This window comes from Oncorhynchus keta, chromosome 30 (genome assembly GCF_023373465.1).
Source record: "Oncorhynchus keta strain PuntledgeMale-10-30-2019 chromosome 30, Oket_V2, whole genome shotgun sequence".
NCBI lineage: Eukaryota > Metazoa > Chordata > Actinopteri > Salmoniformes > Salmonidae > Oncorhynchus > Oncorhynchus keta.
In genome coordinates, this window is record NC_068450.1 from 51,053,797 (window position 1) to 51,080,599 (window position 26,803).

The 26,803-nt window shown below is 43.0% G+C and overlaps 1 protein-coding gene across 3 annotated transcripts in view; it reads right to left on the reverse strand.

Moving 5' to 3' along the window:
* LOC118363989 (alpha-1,6-mannosylglycoprotein 6-beta-N-acetylglucosaminyltransferase A-like) overlaps positions 1 to 26,803 on the reverse strand; it is a 117,113-nt gene that overhangs the window by 76,028 nt on the left and 14,282 nt on the right. For 2 of the 3 annotated variants that reach the window (XM_052488511.1, XM_052488510.1), the window contains exons 2-3: positions 17,919 to 18,379; positions 11,066 to 11,230 (exon numbers count right to left, since the gene is read on the reverse strand). In XM_052488511.1, the coding sequence (XP_052344471.1) occupies positions 11,066 to 11,230; positions 17,919 to 18,159 (406 nt within the window). In that variant the 5' untranslated portion in view covers positions 18,160 to 18,379. The remainder of the gene's footprint in view (positions 1 to 11,065; positions 11,231 to 17,918; positions 18,380 to 26,803) is intronic. The other variant, XM_052488512.1, reaches the window with a different exon arrangement.

A 26,803-nucleotide genomic window follows, 5' to 3' on the forward strand; every position in this document is an offset into this window, starting at 1 on the left:
GCAGTCAGACGTCCTTTGTCCTCATCTTGTCCAGTATGCATGTATACACACACACACACACACATATATATATATACACACACACACACCTTTCTTCGCATATCTTTTATATATTTTCTTTTACAAAAACTCAACTTCAAAACACCCGCCTTAGCCACCAATTGTGCAAGTTCTCCCACTTAAAAAGATGAGAGAGGCCTGTAATTTTCATAGGTACACTTCAACAATGACAGACAAAATGAGAAGAAAAAAATCCAGAAAATCACATTGTAGGATTTTTTATTAATTTATTTGCAAATTATGGTGGAACATAAGTATTTGTTCAATAACAAAAGTTTATCTCAATAGTTTGATATATACCCTTTGTTGGCAATAACAGAGGTCAAATGTTTTCTGTAAGTTCTCACACACTGTTGCTGGTATTTTTGCAGATCTCCTCTAGAGCAGTGATGTTTGGGGGCTGTTGCTGGGCAACATGGACTTTCAACTCCCTCCAAAGATGTTCTATGGGGTTGAGATCTGGAGACTGGCTAGGCCACTCCAGGACCTCGAAATGCTTCTTACGAAGCCACTCCTTCGTTGCCCGGGCGGTGTGTTTGGGATCATTGTCGTGCTGAAAGACCCAGCCACGTTTAATCTTCAATGCCCTTGCTGATGGTAGGCTTTGTTACTTTGGTCCCAGCTCTCTGCAGGTCATTCACTAGGTCCCCCCGTGTGGTTCTGGGATTTTTGCTCACCGAGGGAGATTATCAGTGGTCTTGTATGTCTTCCATTTCCAAATAATTGCTCCCACAGTTGATTTCTTCAAACAAAGCTGCTTACCTATTGCAGATTCAGTCTTCCCAGCCTAGTGTAGGTCTACAATTTTGTTTCTGGTGTCCTTTGACAGCTCTTTGGTCTTGGCCATAGTGGGGTTTGGAGTGTGACTGTTTGAGGTTGTGGACAGGTGTTTTTTGTACTGATAAGTTCAAACAGGTGCCATTAATACAGGTAACGAGTGGAGGACAGAGGAGCCTCTTAAAGAATAAGTTCCAGGTCTGTGAGAGCCAGAAATCTTGCTTGTTTGTAGGTGACCAAATACTTATTTTCCACCATAATTTGCAAATAAATTCATTAAAATCCTACAATGTGATTTTCTGGATTTTTTTCTAATTTTGTCTGTCATAGTTGAAGTGTACCTATGATGAAAATTACAGGCCTCTCTCATCTTTTTAAGTAGGAGAACTTGCACAATTGGTGGCTGACTATAAATACTTTTTTGCCCCACTGTATATATTATTTACCTCAAATCTGAAATCCACAATAGAAGTTAGCCAGAAGCTAACCAAAAGCTAGCCAGAAGCTAGCCAGAAGCTAAACAGAAGCTAACCAATTTACTGGCTAACGTTAGAATTCAGCTAATCACTGTTTTTGGTCATCAGCTATCCTTTAGCTCGAAAATCTATCGGCAGTTTTCTACAACGCGACTCAGACCAGAACATACCGGACCCATCTCTCTCTCCATATCCCCGGATTTCAACCGCAAGCTCTGGACATTTACACCTGGATCTCGCAACTGGCTAGCTGCTATCCGTGTGACTATTGGCTTACGTCTGATCCCGGAGTAAACTTCAATTATTCCGGAGCTAGCCACCTGAAGAGTTCCATCAGCCACTCCTGGGCTACAATCACCTATCCGGACCCCTTTTACTGCCGATGCTGAGCCCCACCGGGCCTTCACGACTAGACTATCGATGTTATCTGCCCGAGGGAGTTATCCAACTGGCCCCTCCGTTGCGACGTTCCCTGAACGCCCATCTGCGGCCCACTAATCGTTAGCCGTCTTATTGGCTACTATCTGAATAGGTCTATCGGACGATTTTTCTTGTGTCACTATATCCATTTTGCCAATTGGATTGATCCCCTCTACCACACGGAACCCCACTAATCTACTGACAGAAACGCACGAGGTGGCTAAAAACAAACCTCCATCTTATGATAGCTTGCTACCGATGGCCCGGCTAGCTGTCTGAATCGCATTGACCCCAAACAACCTCACTACTCACTGGACCCTTATGATCACTCGACTAAGCATGCCTCTCTATGTCAATATGCCTTGTCCATTGCTGTTCTGGTTAGTGTTTAATGGCTTATTTCACTGTAGAGCTTCTAGCCCTGCTCATTATACCTTATCCAACCTTTCAGTTCCACCACCCACACATGCGATGACATCACCTGGTTTCAATGATGTTTCTAGAGACAATATCTCGCTCATCACTCAATACCTAGGTTTACCTCCACTGTATTCACATCCTACCATACCTTTGTCTGTACATTATACCTTGAAGCTATTTTATCACCCCCAGAAACCCCCCTTTACTCTCTGTTCCAGACGACAAATTCTCATAGCTTTTAGCCGTACCCTTATCCTACTCTGGTGATGTAGAGGTGAATCCAGGCCCTGCAGTGTGTAGCTCCACTCCCAGGCGCTCTCTTTTGATGACTTCTGTAACCGTAATAGCCTTGGTTTCATGCATGTTAACATTAGAAGCCTCCTCCCTAAGTTTGTTTTATTCACTGCTTTAGTACACTCTGCCAACACGGATGTTCTAGCCGTGTCTGAATCCTGGCTTAGGAAGACTGAAATTTTCATCCCGAACTACAACATTTTCAGACAAGATAGAACAGCCAAAGGGGGCGGTGTTGCAATCTACTGCAAAGATAGCCTGCAGAGTTCTGTCCTACTATCAAGGTCTTTACCCAAACAATTTGAACTTCTACTTTTAAAAATCCACCTCTCTAAAAACAAGTCTCTCACCGTTGCCGCCTGCTATAGACCACCCTCTGCCCCCAGCTGTGCTCTGGACACCATATGTGAACTGATTGCCCTTCAGAGCTCGTGCTGCTAGGCGACCTAAACTGGAGCATGCTTAACACCCCAGCCATCCTACAATCTAAGCTTGATGATCTCATCCCGTCAGTAGAGGATCCCTGTTTTTTTTTAAATGCCTTCCTCGCCATCTTAAATAAGCATGCCCCATTCAAGAAATTTAGAACAAGGAACAGATATAGCCCTTGGTTCTCTCCAGACCTTACTGCCCTTAACCAAGACAAAAACATCCTATGGCGTTCTGCATTAGCATTGTACAGCCCCCGTGATATGCAACTTTTCAGGAAAGCTAGAAACCAATATACACAGGCAGTTAGAAAAGCCAAGGCTAGCTTTTTCAACAAGAAACTTGCTTCCTGCAACACAAACTCAAAAAGGTTCTGAGACACTGGAGAATTAGAACACCTTCTCCCAGCTGCCCACTGCACTGAAGATAGGAAACATTGTCACCACCGATAAATCCACTAAAATTGAGAATTTCAATAAGCATTTTTCTACGGCTGGACATGCTTTCCACCTAGCTACCCCTAACCCGGTCAACAGCACTGCACCCCCCACAGCAACTCGCCTAAGCCTTCCCCATGTCTCCTTCTCCCAAATCCAGTCAGCTGATGTTCTGAAAGAGCTGCAAAATCTGGACCCGTACATATCAGCCAGGCTAGACAATCTGGACCCTTTCTTTCTAAAATTGCCACCCCTATTACTAGCCTGTTCAACCTCTCGTGTTGTTTGACATTCCCAAAGAATGGAAAGCAGCTGCGGTCATCCCCCTCTTCAAAGGGGGGGAACACTCTTGATCCAAACTGCTCCAGACCTATATCTAGCCTACCCTGCCTTTCTAAGGTATTCGAAAGCCAAGTCAACAAACAAACAGATTACCGAACATTTCGAATCCCACCATACCTTCTCCGCTATGCAATCTGGTTTCAGAGCTGGTCATGGGTGCACCTCAGCCATGCTCAAGGTCCTAAACGATATCTTAACCACCATCGATAAGAAGCTATACTGTGCAGCCGTATTCATTGACCTGGCCAAGGCTTTCGACTCTGTCAATCACCACATCCTCATCGGCAGACTCGACAGCCTTGGTTTCTCAAATGATTGCCTCGCCTGGTTCACCAACTACTTCTCTGATAGAGTTCAGTGTGTTAAATTGGACGGTCTGTTGTCCGGGCTTCTGGCAGTCTATGGGGGTGCCACAGGGTTCAATTCTTGGACCGACTCTCTTCTCTGTATACATCAATGATGTCGCTCTTGCTGCTGGTGAGTCTCTGATCCACCTCTACGCAGACGACACCATTCTGTATACTTCTGGCCCTTCTTTGGACACTGTGTTAACAACCCTCCAGGCGAGCTTCAATGCCATGCAACTCTCCTTCCGTGGCCTCCAATTGCTCTTAAATACAAGTAAAACTAAATGCATGCTCTTCATCCGATCGCTGCCTGCACCTGCCCGCTTGTCCAACATCACTACTCTGGACGGCTCTGACTTAGAATATGTGGACAACTACAAATACCTAGGTGTCTGGTTAGACTGTAAACTCCCCTTCCAGACTCACATCAAACATCTCCAATCCAAAGTTAAGTCTAGAATTGGCTTCCTATTTCGCAACAAAGCATCCTTCACTCATGCTGCCAAACATACCCGTGTAAAACTGACCATCCTACCAATCCTCGACTTCGGCGATGTCATTTAAAAAAAATAGTCTCTAATACCCTACTCAATAAATTGGATGCAGTCTATCAACAGTGCCATCCGTTTTGTCACCAAAGCCCCATATACTACCCACCACTGAGACCTGTACTCTCTCGTTGGCTGGCCCTCGCTTCATACTCGTCGCCAAACCCACTGGCTCCAGGTCATCTACAAGACCCTGCTAGGTAAAGTCCCGCTGGTCACCATAGCAGCACCCACCTGTAGCACGCGCTCCAGCAGGTATATCTCTCTGGTCACCCCCAAAACCAATTCTTCCTTTGGCCGCCTCTCCTTCCAGTTCTCTGCTGCCAATGACTGGAACGAACTACAAAAATCGCTGAAACTGTAAACACTTATCTCCCTCACTAGCTTTAAGCACCAGCTGTCAGAGCAGCTCACAGATTACTGCACCTGTACATAACCCATCTATAATTTAGCCCAAACAACTACCTCTTTCCCTAGTGTATTTATTTTGCTCCTTTGCACCCCATTATTCCTCTCTACTTTGCACATTCTTCCACTGCAAATCAACCATTCCAGTGTTTTACTTGCTATATTGTATTTACTTTGCCACCATGGCCTTTTTTTGCCTTTACCTGCCTTATCTCACCTCACTTGCTCACATTGTATATAGACTTATTTTTCTACTGTATTATTGACTGTATGTTTGTTTTACTCCATGTGTAACTCTGTGTTGTTGTATGTGTCAAACTGCTTTGCTTTATCTTGGCCAGGTCGCAACTGTAAATGAGAACTTGTTCTCAACTTGCCTACCTGGTTAAATAAAGGTGAAATTAAAAAATGTAAAAAATGATCCATGGTTGGGACTCAAACAAATATTTGAATAATGTGTCTGGGCGGTTTTGTGTCAAGGTCCAATGAAAATGTAAAATTTTGAATGCACATTTTTTAATGCGATAGGACTCACGCATATTTGGACCAGTGTAGGCCATAATGCAGTCGACACTGCCAATACAGTACAGCATTACCAACCTGAGAGAAAGTGCATTGGAGATCCTGTAATTGCCAGGCCTCAGATGCTGCGTCCCAGTAGAGACGTTCTTTGTCAAGCAAATCTTATGACTGCCATTGAACCGGGAGGTCTTTAGTGGTCAACATATTTGTCCTACCTGCCCCTGACTACTGAGCCAAGACATATTTAGCACTGGCAGGTCTGGGGTTTGCATTGTACACAATAACCCTAGTCAGTCTATAGGAGCACGTACAGAAAGCTGTGGTGTAGTTATGGAGGTGAAAAGCTCTAAACTTTGCAGATAGAATAAGAATGAATAGAGCCAACAAATCTGACAGACAACCATTTAATGTTCTACACAACACGTGTCTATCTGAATATTCCGTAACCCTATAGCCTCCGGAACAGGCACCATGTTCTTGGGAGGCGGAGAGCGGCGGAGAACTGGACTTTGATTTGTTTAAGAGAGAGACATCGGATTGGATAGCGTCCGTCAGTCGGTGGGTGATGTATGAGTGTTTCTGGAGGGGACAGAATCTCCTAGAACACAGAGCGGTGCACTCTGTGAGAGGAAAACACACAGCCTCTGCACTCACCACTAGTAGACCTCAGATCATGTCTAATCCAAAGCAGGGCTAGACGGTTGGCCCAACATTTCGGCACAAAAACTCAGATTCGCCAACGTCTATATATGACATGGCAGTGACATGACTCATCCATGTTATGTCAACGGCTACATTATGTTGAACGACAACATTCCCAGAGGGTCTTTGATAGTCAACTGTTCAGGGAGAGTAGTATCCCTTCCTCAGAGAGAGAAGCACTCTCTGTGACAGCAGCAGTCTGCAAGGTGAAATTGTAAGCGCTATTATAATCCTGCCTTAGCTCTGCCATGATGCATTAGGGTTGTCGTGCCCAGGGAGGCAGCGGTGTCATTGTCCCGTGCGGCATCACTGAAACCTTAGCCCGCTGTCCATTGTTGGCAGTCATCTGTCCTAGGTCGGGCATGATGCGATCGATAAGAAGACAAAGAGATGGGCCATTCTGAGGCAGAAAAGGGCTTTTCTGTCCCCACTTACGGCCGGCAGAGTCTCAAAAACAACAGCCTACTCGCTACAAATCTCACAGAAGGCCCAACTTGCGGCCAATGCCAAAAGCAACATCCACACCTTTCAACGGCAGCCAGCTAGGTGGAGACGAGAAGAGAGCCAGCCAGATCTCAGGAGCCTGGCACCTGGCCTTTCATCCCCCCTTCACTTCACTTCCTCCATCTACCAGCATGATTGCATTTCAGCAGAGGGACAGCTAACGCGCTACGCCAACACTCAGAGGAAAACACTGCTTGGTGATTGGCTGCATCAACATGAAGCAGGCAGACAATTGTCCACACCAAGGCCGTTCTGAGTTAGGCTGAATCAATCTGAATCAATCCTCTACCACTGAGCCAAATCCAGATTGAGCCATCCTTGTGCTGTTAAGAGCCTCTGTGATCCTCTGTGTCTCTAGCCCAGCGGAGCTGAATGGTGGCAGCCAGACAGTGTAGTGGATGTGCCAGGTATCAGAAGCTCAGACCAGGCGAGTGATAGCCTTTCCCTCAGAACTCACATCAAGTGGCTCTGGACAGAGAGGAGACCCAGGCAGCTATTTAGGCCCACCCGATAAGGACCTCTCAGAATCACTTCTTAAAAAGGTAACCTTCTAGAGTTCAAGTAACAGATGGAAACTAGCCTGCTAGCTAAATCTGGCATATTTACTGAAATGTTGTGGAATGTGAATTGTCCCTGTCAAATAAATGTAATTTTAAACAGTGAAATGCTCTGATGCCCCCTAATGTAACATGGAGTAAGAAGATGTTCAGAACTTATAGAAGCAAATATACTGAAAACAAATATAAAAGTGTTGGTCCTGTTTCATAAGCTGAAAAAACAATGTCTGAAGTTTTAGTGGACCTAATGAATTTATTTCAATTGACTGATTTCCTTATTTAAACTGTAACTCAGTAAAATCTTCAAAATTGTTGCATGTTGCGTTTATATTTTGAGTTACAGTTTAAATAAGGAAATCAGTCAATTTAGCTAGCAGGCATTAGGTCCACTGCCCCTCAGACGATCCCGCAGGTGAAGAAGCTGGATATGGAGGTCCTGGGCTTGGTGTGGTTACACGTGGTCTGAGGTTGTACGGCTAGTTGGACGTACTGTCAAATTCTCTAATACGACGTTGGAGACTGCTTATGGTCAAGAATTGAACATTCAGTTCTCTGGCAATCGCTCTGGTGGACATTCCTGCATTCAGCATACTAATTGCACTCTCCCTCAAAACTTCAGACATTGTTTTTTCAGCTTATGAAACATAGGACCAACACTTTTATATTTGTGTTCAGTATAGTTGCTTCTATAAGTTCTGAACATCTTCTTACTCCATGTTACATTAGGGGGCATCAGAGCATTTCACTGTTTAAAATTACATTTATTTGACAGGGACAATTCACATTCCACAACATTTCAGTAAATATGCCAGATTTAGCTAGCAGGCTAGTTTCCATCTGTTGTCACTTGAACTCTAGAAGGTCACCTTTTAAGAAGTGATTCTGAGAGGTCCTTATCGGGTGCCTGGGTCTCCTCTCCGTCCAGAGCCACTTGATGTGAGTTCTGAGGGAAAGGCTATCACTCGCCTGGTCTGAGCTTCTGATACCTGACACATCCACTACACTGCCTGGCTGCCACCATTCAGCTCAGCTGGGCTAGAGACACAGAGGATCACAGAGGCTCTTTAGATGAGAAGATATAGTAACAATATAGGACAACAGGGAAGAAAATGGCAGATTGACATCCACACTAAAGACAAGCATTTTTTTAAAACTAGGCCTAAATACCATTGTCACAGTATAGAATCCTGGTAATGAAACTCAAAGGTATTAATGCCATGTGGCTTTTCTACTTCAGCTTATCTGCAGGTAATGTTATAGGTCATAGAATAATGTTAGGGTCTGGAGGAGGCTTGTGCAGCAGTCTGCAAACCACCAATAGCCCTGACAGGTGCTGTGCTCCCAAACAAGGAAAACATTGGGAAATGTAGACATTAGGAAGGGAAGACTCTAGATAGATATTAGTCTACTTCTGCATATCAGTCCTCTAACAGAGACCCCAATTGGCTAAGAGTAGTCATCAAATGAGGGATGCAAAATCGCCACTACATCATAAAACAAAGATAAAACCGTGTGTAAATAAGTCCGCAAAAGGACAGTGAAGCCCTGTTCTCATTAACACTTCCTTATTTCACCCACAACCCCATAAAATAGACAAAAACAAAACTGACTTTGTTCTTTTATTCCAAGTTAGGCCTACACAATACAATGTGTAACTTAAATAGTTACACCCCAACATACCTCGCATGAACTTCCTTATCTGACCTCAAATTTGCTCATCACTGCAAGGAAGCAGAGTGGCCACTGCAGACCCTCCCTGGTCACATGACCTGACAACATCTTTCAGATGCTTTTAAGGGTCCTCCTCCACCAACAGTCTGAGAAGCCTGTTAGCTCCATGAGGTTAGGCCATTCAATTGCAGAGTAGGTCTCGAATCCAAACTGTGCCAGTGCCAGCAAAAACAGATAAGCCTAACAAGTGTTTACTTTGTTTTTATTTAGTCCACACGGAGGAGGCATTGTCAAATACCTTCGTCCCAAACAGCTGCTAATGGGTGGCGGTGGGGGGGCTCTCTCAGAGTCGAGAGCAGTTAGGAAGGGACTAGGCGTTGGCCTCCGAGTTCCGACTGTGTGGCTGGTTGTGGTGACTCAGCCACATCCATACACAGCTGTGAGGTGGGTCAGGCACTGGCCAGAAGTGACATGTTTGGGATAGCTTTAAAATGAGCACATTGTAAAGCTATCTAGCTGCGACAATCAAATTCGGGAGATAGCTGTTTACTTCATGATTATACCAAAATGTGCATATTTACAGTGATTAAAGCAGCATATTTTGTCTAAGCAGTACATTGGCGGTAGTTAAGTCTGATAGTCAGAACAGAGGCCTCTCTCCATGGCTGAGCAGGGCCCAAACTGTCTGACTCAGACACAGTGTGGTAGCAGGGAAGGGGGGGGAGCACGACACCTCTTCCTGGGGCCCTGGGTGCTCCACCTTGATAGCTAGCAGCCTCTCAGAAGACATGCGTGGACCCATCACTGTCCAGATCCTATCTGGGTAATTGCCTTCCCAGCCCCACATGGCCCAGGGGAAAACAGCAAATGGGTTGGCAGGGCTGTCTGCCACACAGGACAGAGGTGGAGAGGAAGAGTGGTGTTTCAGGGACGACTCAGACTGTTGGGGCAAACCACACGGCCAAATGATACATGCGTCTATTTACAGGTTAGAAGTCAAGACAACCAGTATGGTCTCTTTCCTTTGACTAAGTCCAAAGCCAGAGTATTCCATTGGTTGACAAAGGGTGGGATTGAGATATCAGTGCACCGTTAATGTGGTATGGGAGATAACCTCCATCTTGTTATCGCTGTTGCACAGGAAGTAGCGGTTGCTGCAGTACAGAAGGACCACAATGTCCTGACCGACACAGCTAGCAGGGAACTGTCACTGATACTGAAGCAGCCCAAGACGGAGGCAGTATTCTTATTTTTTTTTAGATACAAAATCATCCTAACACAGAAAATAGGCCGAGTTGAACATTCTTTCTTTTGTTTAAGAAACGTTCTGAAGCCTGAACGGAATGGGCCTAGCTCTCTCAAGAGTAAAACGCTCCCTTTGTAACTCAATCGTCATAATGTAATTCCGACCATATTCAGTCGCCACACAAAGTCCCCATTGAAACCTCTAAATACTTCATCAACTACTGAGAGCCAATCCCAGGGCCCACCCGAGCAAACAAACACTCAGTATTTCCCAGCCGGCAAACATGTCATCTTAAAACTGAAAGAAAAATAAATGAAGGCTAATAAAATGGGGCCCGCCGCATGTGTGAATGAGAGGCCTTATTCAAGCTATGTTCAAGGCCGCGGCCTATAAGAGTGCTTTCTATGTTCTCGCAGAAAAGGTATGCAAAAGCAGAAAGGTTTTCTATGGGTTTGAATATTGGAGCATTCAACTGCTTACAGTAGATTAAGGACAGAGGGGTAACTTAGGTGAATAGAGCCATTTCAATGCAGGCTCAGAGCACAGCTTTATGCTTATCAGGATAAATAGCACTATTCACCTAAGCTCACATCGGATTCACTGGAGAACTGAGTGTCTGTTCATTTGTTTTTGTTATTTCCTTTCAATTAGTGTCCGGACCTAGAAAACCAGGTGAGTTCCTAACTAACTTAATTGGTCAATCAAGTACAAGGGAAGAGCGAAAACCCGCAGACACTCAGCAACTCCAAGAATTGAGCTTGACACCCCTGCTATAGGCCTATGTCTTATTACTTTGACATGTTCCAGAAATAGGACTGGGGATTTTCAAGGTGCAATGTCTTGTTTTGAATGTCTTCAATAAAGGAAGAGGGGGGTAAGCTCGTGAGGGAGAGAGTGAGCCTCACCTGCCACGTTGACCTTCTCTGCATTGGAGGCGCTGGGCGTGACTGTGCTGGTGCCGTTGGTCAGGTTAGCCCCTGTGCCGTTGTAGATGTTCTCCACCTTGGACTCCAGCTTGCCCAGCCGCACCATGATATTGTCCAGGAGCACCGCCAGAGTCTTCTTCAGATCTGGAGGAGGGAACACAGTATAGAATGAAGCATAGATACCTCATGTCAGTCTTACTGCTAACCAGCTAACATAACTTGAGGCTAAAATATACAGTACAGTGTTTTCTATATTTCCCTTTCATTTTCCTATCATTTTTATTGATCTCATGAATAGTCATATTCTAATCTCAGATTGACTTCTTGAAGGACAAGGAGAAAATGACAGCATAGTGATATAATACCAGTGAGTATCTCTCCACACTCACCCCCAGAGAAAATGATTTTCTATTTTTATCTTCATAACTAGGCTAATCAATATATCGTTATGGTGTGAGTAAATCGGAGTATGCCTTGTATACTGAGACGGACCGTTCTTATTGGCCTTCCTCTGAAAAACAAGAGGAGAGGATCAGCTTATTTTCAGCGACCCCAATAAATCATTGGATTTCATGCTGTCCGTTAAGGGACTCATTTAAAATGTTTAACTGAGCTGGCGGGTATCTTTGAGAATGACCTTGCTGCTTCATTTAGGTCTGTGGATTTCTATGGTCATCTCCTGACTCCGGTAGCTAGCCAAAAGGTGGGATGGACGATGGGACTGAAAAAAGTAAGCTGACATTCACAATAGTTGTGTCCCAATAACGTCTCCTTCCTGAAGTGTGCCCTCGTTCACTACTTCCCACAAATCTGTGTATTGATTTGTTCACCACCATGTTTCTTATACCACTCATCTCGTTTCAAATAGTGGACAAATGCATATTTAGGGAGTAAGGAGTGATAATTGGGACATAGCCCAGTAGCTAGCCAATAAGAAGTGGGGTGGGATAGAAAGGACACAGTGATTTGACATTCAAAATTACATCATCTCTGTTAATTTCAGTAGCATTTCAGGAAATGGTATGCAGGGCTTGGCATTTCAGTGCGAAGGCTTAATGGTGTTTATCTGATATTTACCATCCAGCAGCCATGAGGACATTGAGTGGCTTCAATTCCATTTGTTATAACTGTCAGATTTTTGTATTATTTACATATTATTGTTTATGGTGTTGTAAGATCTCACGGTTGATCAATGTTGACTTGTAAATGCAACACACATTTTGGCTTCAGTTTCAATTTTATCAGTTTGCATATAACTCTGATAGAACAAAATCCAACATGCTTAACATATTGTTTATTGGAATGAACTAAGATCTTGCCACAAAACAGTTGATCAATTTTGACTAGTAGCTACCGAGAAAATGAAATATGGCATGACCCTTCTGCCCCTGAAATGTTTTCCTTTCCTCCCACCGCTCCAAGAATATTCCAGAATGTCGTCAACCTCATTAACATTCCATGAGGCGGTGGAGCTGTGAAGACAGCGATCGCACCCAGTCTGTCACGCGTCTGCGCGCCGACTGCGGTGCAATTTCTCTGGCCGCGCGTCGCATTTGATATGTTACTCCCTATCGTTCCAGAAAGACGCCGTGGAAGGGGAGGAGAGTAGGCGTGAGGGAGAGAGGGAGGCTGCAGCGTTTTGTCTGCTCTGCACGGCTGGGTAGGGATTCCGGGAGGGAGCGTCGCTGCGTCAGACAAGGAAGAAATCAACTGAAAGCTGGACCACGGCCCAAATGCCACCCTATTCCCTATATAGTGCGGTACTTTTGACCAGGGCCCATATGACTCTGGTGAAAAGCAGTGCACTGTCTGAAATAGAGTGGTGCTGCCACTGCCAGGGCATCAGGCTGAACATAATTACACACACTAGATTGTGCCCTCGGAAAACACATTGCCCTGAGCATTAACCCGCCCGGACTGACCTCTATCAACACTGACAGAGAAACGAGCACTAGAGAAAGAAACACACTGCCACCCAGTCCAAACACACTGCCCATTCCATCAATCTCTCCCCAACCTGGACAGGGTAGAGTAGGCTATCTCCCCACATGGCTGATCTGTGTGTGTAGCTAATTAAATGTTTTACAGGTCGCAGCCAATTGAGTCTCAGAAATAAACATTCCTCGGCACGCTGTAAATAATTAAGCCAGCTTAAAACAAAGGGAAATGTAAATGCGTGGCTCAGGGCGGAGTGTGGACAGCCTCCATTCAAGTGGCCAAGTAATGTAATACAGTAGGTGTGAAAACAGGCTTGCTATAATCCATGGGATAGATGGGCTTAATTGTAAGAAAAGTAAAGTACAATTCATAGCATCAAACCACTCAGAATTGGGTATTCGGCCAAAACGTTGGTAAAAATACTACTATTACATAGATACGTTGATTTAAAAAGACAGTGGTGGTAGTAGTATGTTACTTATCCAAGTTCTTTGGTTCAGATCACTTTCTAGACACCCACTTATTAAAAGCTACTGTTACAGAACTGAATAAACATACGGTTGTGAAAGTTGTTTTATAATCACCCCATTCATCGTTACCACCTGTCTGCTAAAAAAAAAATTCATGACTTGACTTAGTCTTCATTCCCAAAGCAAAACAAAGCAATACGTTTCAAAATGAAACAGAGCTGAAATATGCATGCGAAAGCCGGACACGTTCATTCTCCACAGAGGCACCCATAGGGAGGGAGAAAAGCTTACATTGCAGTCACAGTGCTTTACAGATACCAACTGTGTTAGTTGAGTCACGTTCTTCACTCATGTCAAATGTCTACATGAGCCGATACGTGGTACGTGATGAGCATGGAGACAGACGGTCCTAAAATGGCTCCCTATTCCCTATTTAGTGCACTACTTTTTACCAGGGCCGATAGGATTCTGGTCAAATGTAGTGCACTATTAAGGAAATAAGGTGCTCATTATTTCAGTGACCCTCACGGTCAGCCAAGTGTCATCTTTCAAGAGACTGACCCACAAAAAAATAATAATTGCATACTGAGTGAGTAGACTAAAACAGACAAGCTAACTAAGAGAGCAGACCAAGCAAACTAAGAGAGCCGCTATCTGTTAATAAATAATATTCAAATTCAGACTAATTTGTGAGGTTGTAAAAATGGGGAACCAGCCCAGATCTTTAATAAAATTGGTTCAGTTAACAAAGTAGGCCAACATCAAGATGAAAAAATATATATAGGCCGATTTCCCCCCTAAAGGCACAATCTGTAATTTCAACAGCCTGACCCTGTCACCTTTTTTGGTAAACAGAGATTGAGCTTGGTAAATGTAACCACTCGAATGATGGGAGCTCCATAAAACATGATTGTTTTAAACATACTGTACAGTATTTTGAAACTATGCAAAACATTGACATTACAAAGACTCAAATGAAAGCAATACCTCCAAAAGAAAATGCATTATATTGGAGACAATGCAATAAATTACTTTCCCATCATTTTCTGATTATGTGGTGTACAAATCCAGAGATTTATTTACTTGGAGTCGGACTGACAGACGGGGAGACTAATCCATATTTCTATGAGGCTGTGTGCTCGCTCTCGGCCTAGTGATATTACACAGTATCACATCACAGTCCACTTGCACAAATCCCACAACACTGATGTGAGCTGATGGCAGATGTAAGAAATGTATGCATCTTGTAATTATAGTGACCTTACATATTACCATTGCCAAGTAACCACATGTGATATAATGTTTTTAGAATCTCTAGGAACTCTACTTACCATACATGGAGTGAAATGTGTCCCTCCCTATCAAGTAAACACCTGAACTTTTTTTTTGTCTGTTAAGGAGAGTTCCTAGAGATTATAAATATGCTATTTTTGGGGTGAAGCCAGCTACACTGTGTTATGGTGCTTTTTCATGACCACCCACCAGATCGATGCACAACTCAGGGAGTCCAACCAATACACACACTCCCGATGTTGTGTCCCAAAGCTACGTTCAGCTATGCAGTTAGTGCAGCTTCCTCATAATTCGACCTTCATTCCAGTCTGTTACAGAAGGCTTCCCTCGCTCTCTCTCTCTTATTTATTTAACTTGTATTTTAAACAGGGAGTCATGGTGAGATCAAGGTCTCTTTCACAGATGAGCCCTGTATACACATCAATATACACAAAAAAGCTAAACAATCATTGAAAACAAAACACATTCTTCAGTAAAAAGGTCCTCAATCAGCCTTTTGAAATTGCCCAAGAGGCACCAATTCATCCAATTTTAGAGAGCCTTGGATATCAATCCACAAGCAAGGTGCAAAAAAAGCAGATAGATCAAACTCAGTAGATGGAAGGGATCTCTAGAGTTAGCCCTCCCTGAGACCGGGTCTGATATCTCGTACATCTAGTTAACAATGACGTAAGGTATGGTGGAAGTTTACGCATGAGGGCTTTAGAAACAAAATGAGTCAAATCCATCGATGTACGAGACTTTTTGATACAGAATGCAGAGATGTGTACTGAACCTATTGCCTGTAATAAAAGCGTAGTGCGCCATGATAAACTGCCTCCAACACCTTCAATAGAGTAGCAGCTGCATTCAGTTATACAATAACGTCATAGTCCATAAACGGTATGAATGTCCACTAAATAATTTGTTTTCTGCTATTTAATGAAAGGCATGACCTATTCCTATAAAATAAGCTCCTTCTAATTCTTAACTTGCTCATCAACATGCATTATGAAAGATGGGTTTTCATCAAAACCAGATATTTATAACCCTAATAAACTCTTCTCATAAAAGGAAAGTGTGGAAACAGGTTAGCTGGAATTTGGTTTAGTTCAGCGCTTCTCTCTCTTCAGTCCAAATTCCCATCTACTCAAACTAATAAACAATGTTCAATGCACCACATAAAACCACCAGACCAAATCAGTCTTGATACAATATTTAATTAATGTGCACTCAGATTTTATGGGTAATTTACTGAGAGCAGAGAGGAAGTCATAATTCCCTTTAAATGCATTAATGTCATATTGAGATGAATCCTAGATCTGCAGAGGGAGCACAAATACTGTAGCATGAAGCAAATCTCTCTCCTTACTACTTTTATTTAATCGAAAGCATAAAAAAAGGATAGAACTTATAATTACATTTTTATGGCAGAGAGTAAACAGTGTTCAAGTCTCAAGAAGTACATTAAAAATCGTTCTCTCTCATTTGAACATGTCTCAAACAGGGAAACTGGTTTCATCCAGTCCATTTTAAACTGGTTCCAGACTGGTTCTTTAGACCTAGGTCAAGACATCATAAAAACGTTTCTTCCATTTGATGCATTAATAAAGTTTATTCAATGAAATTAAAAGTTCAGGCTACTGACAGAATATTATGAATCTGTTCTGATAAGATGAAACCGTATCACAGATCTTTTTTCTCATTGCCTCCCAAATAATAGTGTTTGCAGCAACAACTAATTTCATGCTTTTCTGGAGATAATTAATGACATGATTAAGCAATTAGCCCATTACATTGAGCCGATTATATCATTATACAGGTCTGGGATAAAGCTTAGGATTTCTTTCAACACCCTCCTCCAGGTCATTTAAAAACGAGTCGGAGAGCACTGGGCTGCTAGAACAACAGACTTCTCGGTTGTATTACAAATGGCATCCTATTCCAAATTTAGTGCAATACTTTTGACAGGGCCCATAGTAGCGCACTAAATAGGGAATAGGATGCCATATGGGACGCATCCCGGCTATGTACGATCAAGGGTTTCACCAAGGCAGATGCTTCAACACTCTGCATCAATGTTTTAACACAGACCCTAAGGGGAACAAGAGCAGCTAAATGCTCCGTGTTCGCCAGTCAGTACTCTTGGGGTCTGGCGATTAGCAGACTGTGGCAGAACTGAGGTTGATAGGCGGGAGGCTTCCTGCCTAACAAACCCAGATAAATTCAATTTTACAGGCCAAGAGAGTTTTAAGACAAATCATATTAGGCATGGCCTTTTCAGAGAGCTACTTTCCTGGAAGAGGACCAGTGGCGGTTGGTTGGTTACCCGGTCATTATACAGTATTTTCTTGTTTTTCGCCGTCCATTAGAATGTATTCAGAGTAATCAATTCCAATCTCATGTTTCTAATGAAGCCTCTCATTGACCCAAACGGGTCTATTAACGGCATGAATAACTTATTGATGGCTGTTCGCGAGGCGTTAATAGGTTATGGCGGGAAAGCAGCTGCATCAGCATAACACTCACTTCCGATGCAAGTGGCTGTTCCACTGGTTGTCATAAGGTGTATGCACCAATTTGTAAGTCGCTCTGGATAAGAGCGTCTGCTAAATGACTTAAATGTAAATGTAAATGTTAGTGCAAGTCAGGTTACTGGCTGGCTAGCCCCCTAATACTTTACTTTCCTTTTTCCAACATGAGGCAGCACCCTGCTGTAGACTAAATGGACATTTATATTTTCTTCTCGTCTTCCCTGTTGTCTATGCTTACATTACAACATAAACAACATAAACATAAATAGCCAACATTATACATTTTGTATGATCTGTATATCAGAGGATGTATAGGGCTGGCTATTTTGACTTTGAAGGCACTTCTACTTAGCCTACATAGTAAATCAATTCAGCCTGTCCTTATTCAATAACAGTGTGTTCTCTAAGTGAGGTTGAGCAAATATTGCAGCACTACCAACAACTGGCAAATCAGAATTCCATTCAATAAAACATTCCAAGTGAATGAATGGAACATCCCCAGTGTACCATTAACAAATTCTGAGTTCTCACAACCACAGCTTTGCAAGGTGGAATCATTCTATTTTGAAGAGAGCGCAAAGGACGGAGAACACTACTTGTGCAGTGCTCGGTATTCACCATAGGCCGTCATGGTTCCCACGTAGGGCCCGTCCATGACGCTCTGGTTCTCCTCAGCCAGGGCCTTGATGTAGCGCTTGCTGAGCTCCAGGATCTGCTGTCGCAGCATGGTGCTGCTCTCGTGCGTGGCCCGCTGCTGGATAGTGAAGTGGAGCAGCATCATGCCCCAGATGAATCCAAAGCTCACCAGGAAGAAGCCCAGCTTCTGGGACGACAGCTTCCACAGGTAGGCCGAGGCCATAGCGAGTGAGACCCGCAGCTCGACTATATCTGTGTGTGAGGGAGCGGAAGGGACTGAGTCGGAGGAGAGTTTAGGAGGGGAGGTGGGGCATGGTGGCGCTCGGCGTAGTTTAGTCGCTATGGTTCTGTTTGGCCTCTCCACCACGCCTCACCAGTGGGCTCTACTTCTTTGGCCCATCCTTATCGGTCACTCCCACCAGGTTGACTGGACAAGCTGCATTCTGCCAGAGAGGAGGAGACATAAGAAAGGCTGTTAGAGGCACACACTGCAGTTCCAGAAGCAAAAAAGGAGTAGTATTTACATGGGCATTCCCAAGGCAGGTGTTAGCTACTGTAGCTATAGCCATCCAATGTTTCCCCTATAAGTGTGGCATAGCGCCACACCTTCTGACAAGATTAGCTTTTAAAAGGGATAGTGCGAGATGTTGGCAACTAAGCCCTTTTTCTACTTACCCAGAGTCAGATGAACTCATGGGATAACCCTTTTTGTCTCTGCCATCCGCATCCAAAAACACAAGTGCACACCACACAAACTATAGAGAACCTCCTTTCCTTGCTGCAATGCGTTACAAACAACCTGCTATAATTTTACCACTTTGATTTAAGTTTGTTTTGATTAAACAGCCGGAGATAGAACTGCGCCTTGAAACGTGTGCCAAGAACTATACGGAGACAAACAAACTGTATCAAAGCTGACACATCCGTGCTAAGATTCTCATGCAAAAAAAAGATGCAGTCAGCGTGAAGTGAAAATGGTGAATAATCACTGTCTCCACAGGGAAATATAACCCAACCCAGTCTCTCTTCAGAGTTAAGCCTACTTCAATATGTTAAACATCTGAAAGAAAGCTAAATGTTATTTTATGTTATCTATGTCTATGTTCAAACCTGTAAGGTCTACTGTGTAATTATTTTAACAAAAACAATATGTTGATAGCTTGGCTACAAGAAACTGAATGAGTGGGCAGGTTACCCTTAGGACTACTGGCCAAAAAAACATTTCCATGAGACACAAATATACCGCAAGTCAACTTTAGTGGAGGTATGAGGAGTTGGGAAATATTTCAGTGATACAGTTTAGAAAAAACAGTATCCTGCCCACTCAAGGATGGAGAAAAACAGGATGTTTCGCTCTTGGGTGAAATGGCAATACTTCTTGCACATCATCTCCAGCCAAGAGGTGAGGCTATTTCGTAATGTACCCGAAAAGTCTCGCTAACCATAAAAAGTCCTTCATAAGCCTTTCAATGAACGCACTGTGAGGGAGAGAGAAATGGAGGGAGAAGAAAGGAGAGAAGAGAGAGAGAGCGATGATAAGTAAGCCTACACTACAGAAATGGAAAGTTTGAAATAAGGCTGCTAATATGGAGTTACATGTAATCTACACTAGAGAAATGGAAAGTTTGAAATTAAATAAGGGTACCTTATAAATGGGATAATTGAATGGCTACAACATTCAACGTAGTATTAGTTTTATTAAGGGTAATGTAAAAAAGTAACTGATGCACATACATTTTTAAAATGTATTTCGCCTTTATTTAACCAGGTAGGCTAGTTGAAAATAAGTTCTCATTTGCAACTACAACCTGGCCAAGATAAAGCAAAGCAGTTCGACACATACAACACAGAGTTACACTAGGAATAAACATACAGTCAATAATACAGTAGAAAAGGAGTATGTGCAAATGAGGTAGGATATGGGAGGTAAGGCAATAAATAGGCCAAATGTTATACATTTGTCGTTCAACTTCGTTATCGTGATAATTCAGTCAATTTATTGTGACATGGATTTTTGTTGCAAGTCAAGACTTCACAGGAGAGGCATTAGAACATTTATTTGTATTTTCTTTATCAAAATGTGTTTTTTGGCAGAAATGCCTTCTTGAACCTTTGAGCTTTCATTTGCCTTAATAACAAACTTGTATTCCATCTGTAAATAAAGTTGTTAAATTATGAGCCTAGTTGGTTTAGCCACAGAAAAAGACATGAACCTTCATGCTAGCCATGATTGGCTGAGATAATGAATGGGCTAGACATGCCGAGAGATGAGTTCGGATTGGTCTGCCGTGTAACGGCGATCAACAGTGTTGTCGTCAATTAAGAATTTGAACGAGATTTGAAATCAGTGGAATGTCTGGTTGAAGCAAAGTATGATAAGGAGATGAATACAATTCTGGTGTTTGATTGCAAATGCAAAGGGAGTCAAAAAGAGAACACATAAGGATGTTGTATAAAACACCTGCCTCCAGATTATATCTTCAAACTAAGGGCAACTATGGCATTGTGACAGAGAGCGAGAAAGATCTGATGATTCTTATGGCATTGCACACAGTCAGTATGAACCAGAGAGTGACTTTACAACGGGCCAAGCAAGCTGTACAAACAAAACAGAAACGACACAGGTCGTCTTACTTAATGAAAGGTGTTGCAGTCTGCCGTAAAGTGGGCATCAATGTATATGGGTAAGAGTCAAGCTACAGTTGTTTCAGATATAATACGTTTCTAATTTTGTCAGAAAGTTGTTTTCATTGCAAGTTAAAAGCTTACTTTTAGCTAGCTAGCTGACATTGTGTATGAGCTGTGTATTAATATTATCTCAGAAAGCCATTTGATCTATTGATGTTACTGATTTGCTGGAGAGCACAACATGCACTCTGCTAAACATTGCAGATCGAGAAATGTCATGAATATAGCTGAGATGATTCCTCAATCTATCAGAACATTCCCCAACGTTATGCCCTACCGAACACGTCTTCCTGAAATAAGTTTGGTTAAAAGGTACCAAAACCAGCAGACGTGTGCAGCCCCCCCTACTAGCTATAGGAAGTGAACACAGAGTAGCCACACACAGCCACAGAGATACATTACCTCACGGTAATGACTGCTTGCACCCTGCGATGCTGCCAGCTGAGACAGACACGACCATGTTCCAAAAATGTTCCAACAGATCAATCTAGCTACTTATATGATAATGTGTTTCTGAACTTCAATGTTGGGACAAACACACTCACTATGATAAGTGTGGACTTTATAATGCATGAAACAACTTCAAATTGTTCTTTAGAGACCCAATAAGCTTGATGATATTCTAAATGGAAAAATTACATTGCTTTTATTTTTTTATTCAGATCAGTTGCCACAAAGCTTTGTCAATTAACAAGCATCAGATTTTAACGCTTTGATGAGCATTAGATAGTTATAGGCCTCAAGAATTTCAGAAGCAGTTAAAGAGAATTTTCCTAATAGGTCTTTCTCCATTAGCAAGCACATTTGAAGATATAAATGCCTCGAGACATATTATAAAATGAAAATAAACTTTAGGGCCGGTATTCACAACGCATCTCTTACTAATTGTGATTAAAAAGGCAAAACTACACTAAAATCGGCACTTCTGAGATGCTTTGTGAATACAGGCCCAGGGATGAGGCAGTGGAGAACTGACTGACGGCACCGTCACATGCAACACAAAGGCCCTCTTCCCCTTCCAAATGATCCCTGGGAAAATTGTTCAGTGCTGCAATACATGAGCAGTCTTTCCTCCAGCAGTGAAATTTCACAGGCTGCGCAATACTTCTGACAGAATCTCAACACCGTTATGTGCCAGTGTTCCTTGGATATTTAGGCATACCACCCCTAACAAATATTTGTTTTTTTTCTGTTGAAAACTTCTATGTCCGTGTTGCCATTGTCACCTGTTTTGAGACGAACAAGACCATTTAACAAATCATGAAGGATGGAATAAGGGGAAAAAAAGTTTAATTATTCAATTCAATTAAAATGTAGCCAAGTCAATCTTTTTCTTCTGCTAACACCTATGCTGCAGTTTGATCATCTCGAATGTGATACAGTGCAAAAGAAATGAAGCCGTCGGGCTTGAAAAACAAAATCTCTGCACTGCGCTTTAAAATTCTCAAACCTACTTCAGCACGCTGCAATCTGCTGCACTGATAACATTGACTGTCTCTCACAGGTCTGGGTTCTGTGAGACAGAGTTAGGAGTTGCCATTCTCCGCCGATAATGAGAGAAAAGGAGAAGGGTTGGGGGTCATTACAGACGTGACCCTGTGTCAACATAGAACTGGCTCGGTAGCGGTCGCTACTTTCTGAACTTGCCCAATAAGACATTTTCGTGTTCTGTTGCAAAAGTTTTTCTATGATGTGCTTGTGCCCTAAATGCACAAGACCCTGCCTGAAACTAACAGAAACCCCCAAAGTGCTCGTTGACTTTTGTCACAACGCCTCCTTGTTCTTTAGAAGGGAAGCGTTACAGAATACAGACCGATTTCTCAGGTTTCTAATTCAGGACCTTCATTTGGCTGGCAGGGTGCCTTCTGGCTCTCAACAGCGCCTATGAAACCCTGCGTGCTGACGGCCAGCTTCGGTTTCACAAAATACAATACCACCACAACCGTTGGAGTGGGTGACATACAAATTGCTGAATTGTCTTTTTAATGGCTGGAACCCACACACACACACTCAATTAATCTCTAGAAGGGCTGAGAATCCCAACTGCTGCGAACAGATGTGATTATTTTTAGGCTTATACAGTTGTCAGATCACAAAATACTGTGTGCTCACATAGATAGGCATACAGTATATCACAAAAGTGAGTACACCCCTCACATTTTTGTAAATATTTGAGTCTCTTTTAATGTTACAACACTGAAGAAATGATACTTTGCTACAATGTAAAGTAGTGAGTGTACAGCTTGTATAACAGTGTAAATTTGCTGTCACCTAAAAATAACTCACACAGCCATTAATGTCTAAACCGCTGGCAACAAAAGTGAATACACCCCTAAGTGAAAATATCCAAATTGGGCCCAATTAGCCATTTTCCCTCCGCGGTGTCATGTGACTCGTTAGTGTTACAAGGTCTCAGGTGAGAATGGGGAGCAGGTGTCGTAAATATGGTGTCATCGCTCTCACACTCCCTCATACTGTCTGGTCACTGGAAGTTCAACATGGAACCTCATGGCAAAGAACTCTCTGGGGATCTGAAAAAAAATAATTGTTGCTCTACAGAAAGATGGCCTGGGCTATAAGAAGATTGCCAAGACCCTGAAACTGAGCTGCAGCACAGTGGCCAAGACCATACAGCGGTTTAACTGGACAGGTTCCACTCAGAACAAGCCTCACCATGGTCGACCAAAGAAGTTGAGTGCACGTGCTCAGCATCATATCCAGAGGTTGTCTTTGGGAAATAGACGTATGATTGCTGCAGACGTTGAAGGGGTGGGGGGGTCAGCCTGTCAGTGCTCAGACCATACGCCGTACACTGCATCAAAGTGGTCTGCATGGCTGTCGTCCCAGAAGGAAGCCTCTTCTAAAGATGATGCACAAGAAAGCCTGCAAACAGTTTAATGAAGACAAGGAGACTAAGGACATGGATTACTGGAACCATGTCCTGTGGTCTGATGAGACCAAGATAAACTTATTTGGTTCAGATGGTGCCAAGTGTGTGTGTGGCGGCAACCAGGTGAGGAGTACAAAGACAAGTGTGTCTTGCCTACAGTCAAGCATGGTGGTGGGAGTGTCATGGTCTGGGGCTGCATGAGTGCTGCCGGCACTGGGGAGCTACAGTTCATTGAGGGAATCATGAATGCCAACATGTACTGTGACGTACTGAAGCAGAGCATGATCCCCTCCCTTCGGAGACTGGGCCGCAGGGCAGTATTCCAACATGATAACGACCCCAAACACACCTCCAAGACGACCACTGCCTTGCTAAAGAAGCTGAGGGTAAAGGTGATGGACTGGCCAAGCAAATCTCCAGAACAAAACCCTGTTGAGCATCTGTGGGGCATCCTCAAACGGAAGGTGGAGGAGTGAAAGGTCTAACATCCACCAGCTCTGTGATGTCGTCATGGAGGAGTGGAAGAAGACTCCAGTGGCAACCTGTGAAGCTCTGGTGAACTCCATGCCCAGGAGGGTTAAGGCAGTGCTGGAAAATATAATATTCCATACGGGACACCAGGCCGAGGATCTCTAGATTAATTCCACCGCATTGCTCAGAGTCTGAAAGAGAAAGTATCCTACTGAAATGGAATAATGTTCTTTAATAAGAGCCTTTTCCCCCTCATGTTGCAGGAGCTGAACAAAAGCAGTGAGATGTGAATAGATATGCTAAATCAATAATGGATCAGAATTTTTTTAAACCTAGGCTGCATTTCCCACCTAAAAATAAGTCAGAATCAGGTGACTTAAAAGTCCAATCCAACATTTACAGGTGCAAACTCTTGATTTAGCCAAAGCTAAAAACAATAGGAATGACATTCCCTAACACTTTTAAACTGTAGGACTATAGCCTCAAGTGGGCACTGGTAAGTCCCTTCACACAGCCCTTGAAGCGTCCAGACAGCATTCTGAGGTAATGGATACGTGAAACTGATGATGGCCATGCTGCCATGGAGACGAGTGTGACTGTGCATCTTAATAGGCTACTTCTTCACACTCAGCAGGGCCCCCATTCAGTTATTAATTCCCAGCTCCAGTCTAGACAAATGGCCATACCTTACTGGTGTGAACGGCACACAATACTCTGCCCAACAACACCTCGGATTGGCTTTTGACACACTGTATTTTGCATTGTCATTCTGAAGATTTCTTTACACAAGAATGCAGTTCTGCTGGTCTTTATTAGAAATCTACCTATTTGGGATTTTTGGGTCCGATACCGATTTTAGGGAGGCAAAAGTCACCGATTACTGATAAATCTGCCAATATATCATTTTTAGAAATGGAATGAAAAATATACTTTTTTTATACAAATTGTGCTCCAAAAGATTAAAACATATTCTAAATGATGATTTCTTAACTAAATAAAAATTTACATTTTATCTGTGGTTTACAGCAGGGGTTCCCAACCAGGGGTACTAGGACCCCTGGGGTTACTTGGCCTATCCACAGAGGGTACTTGAGAAGACTCGTGAGACCATAGGACTACTGGTAAAATGCACATAAGGGGGTACTTCAGAGGTACTCAGGGCAGAGTAAAATGCAATTGGTGGTACAATAACAAATAGGTTGGGAACCACTGGTTTACAGGATATCCACTGACCATAGGCTATCTGTTCCTTACAACAATATGTTCTTACAGAAACCATATGTACATTACACTGATTCTCAATACAAAATGTATTGGCTGTACATTTCAACTGCAAATGGCATGTGCTAATGACAAAACGTTTACGCAGGCAAATGCTTACGAGCTAGCGTTAGCTACTTATCTCACCATAAATACAAGCACGTGGCCTAAATGACAGATCTGTGCAAACTCTTGTTTTTACAGATTGCGGAAAACTAACTAAATAAGCCCACTAGCTAACATAATAGACCCAGACAGTAACAGGCTTATTTTTGTATCAAGGACAAGTGTTCACTTTGGCATCAGTCCAGTGTTGGCACATAATTGGCACAGACAGCTAGCTACTTCTGTAGCTCAGTTGGTAGAGCATGGCGCTTGTAACGCCAGGGTAGTGGGTTCGATTCCCGGGACCACCCATACGTAGAATGTATGCACACATGACTGTAAGTCGCTTTGGATAAAAGCGTCTGCTAAATGGCATATATTATTATTATATATTACCTTGCTGGCATACATTGCTGGCTACCTGGCTAACTACCATGCTGGCTGGCTAACTACCATGCTGGCTAAATAGCCAGCTAATGTTAAGAATGTGATGAGGACAGGGCTGCTTGCTTGGTGAAGTGTACTTTCGATTATTTACTTATTCAAATATGCTGGCTGTGGAAAACTACTCACTGTCAAACCATCATAACTACCATCTCTCACGTTGTGACCTAGGCCTAAATGCTGAAAATATATATATATGACCGCAAATGAGCAGACATACAGTTGAAGTCGGAAGTTTACATACACTTAGGTCGGAGTCATTAAAACTTGTTTTTCAACCCCTCCACAAATTTCTTGTAAACACATAGTTTTGGGAAGTCGGTTAGGACATCTACTGTGTGTATGACACAAGTAATTTTTCCAACAATTGTTTACAGACAGATTATTTACATATACTAAGTTGACTGTGCCTTTAAACAGCTTGGAAAATTCCAGAAAATTATGTCACGGCTTTAGAAGCTTCTGATAGGCTTATTGACATCATTTGAGTCAATTGGAGATGTACCTGTGGATGTATTTCAAGGCCTACCTTCAAAGTCAGTGCCTCTTTGCTTGACATCATGGGAAAATCTAAAGAAATCAGCCAAGACCTCAGATAAAAAATATACACCTCCACAAGCCTGGTTCATCCTTGGGAGCAATTTCCAAACGCATGAAGGTACTACGTTCATCTGTACAAACACCATGGGACCACACAGCCGTCATACCGCTCAGGAAAGAGATGCGTTCTGTCTCCTAGAGATGAAGGTGCAAAAAGTGCAAATCAATCCCAGAACAACAGCAAAGGACCTTGTGAAGATGCTGGAGGAAACCGGTACAAAACTATCTATAGTCACAGTAAAAGTCATATTTCGACATTACCTGAAAGGCCGCTCAGCAAGGAAGGAAGGCTCCAAAACCGCCATAAAAAAGCCAGACTACAGTTTGCCATGGCACATGGGGATAAAAATGTTACTTTTTGGAGAAATGTCCTCTGGTCTGATGAAACAAATATAGAACTGTTTGGCCG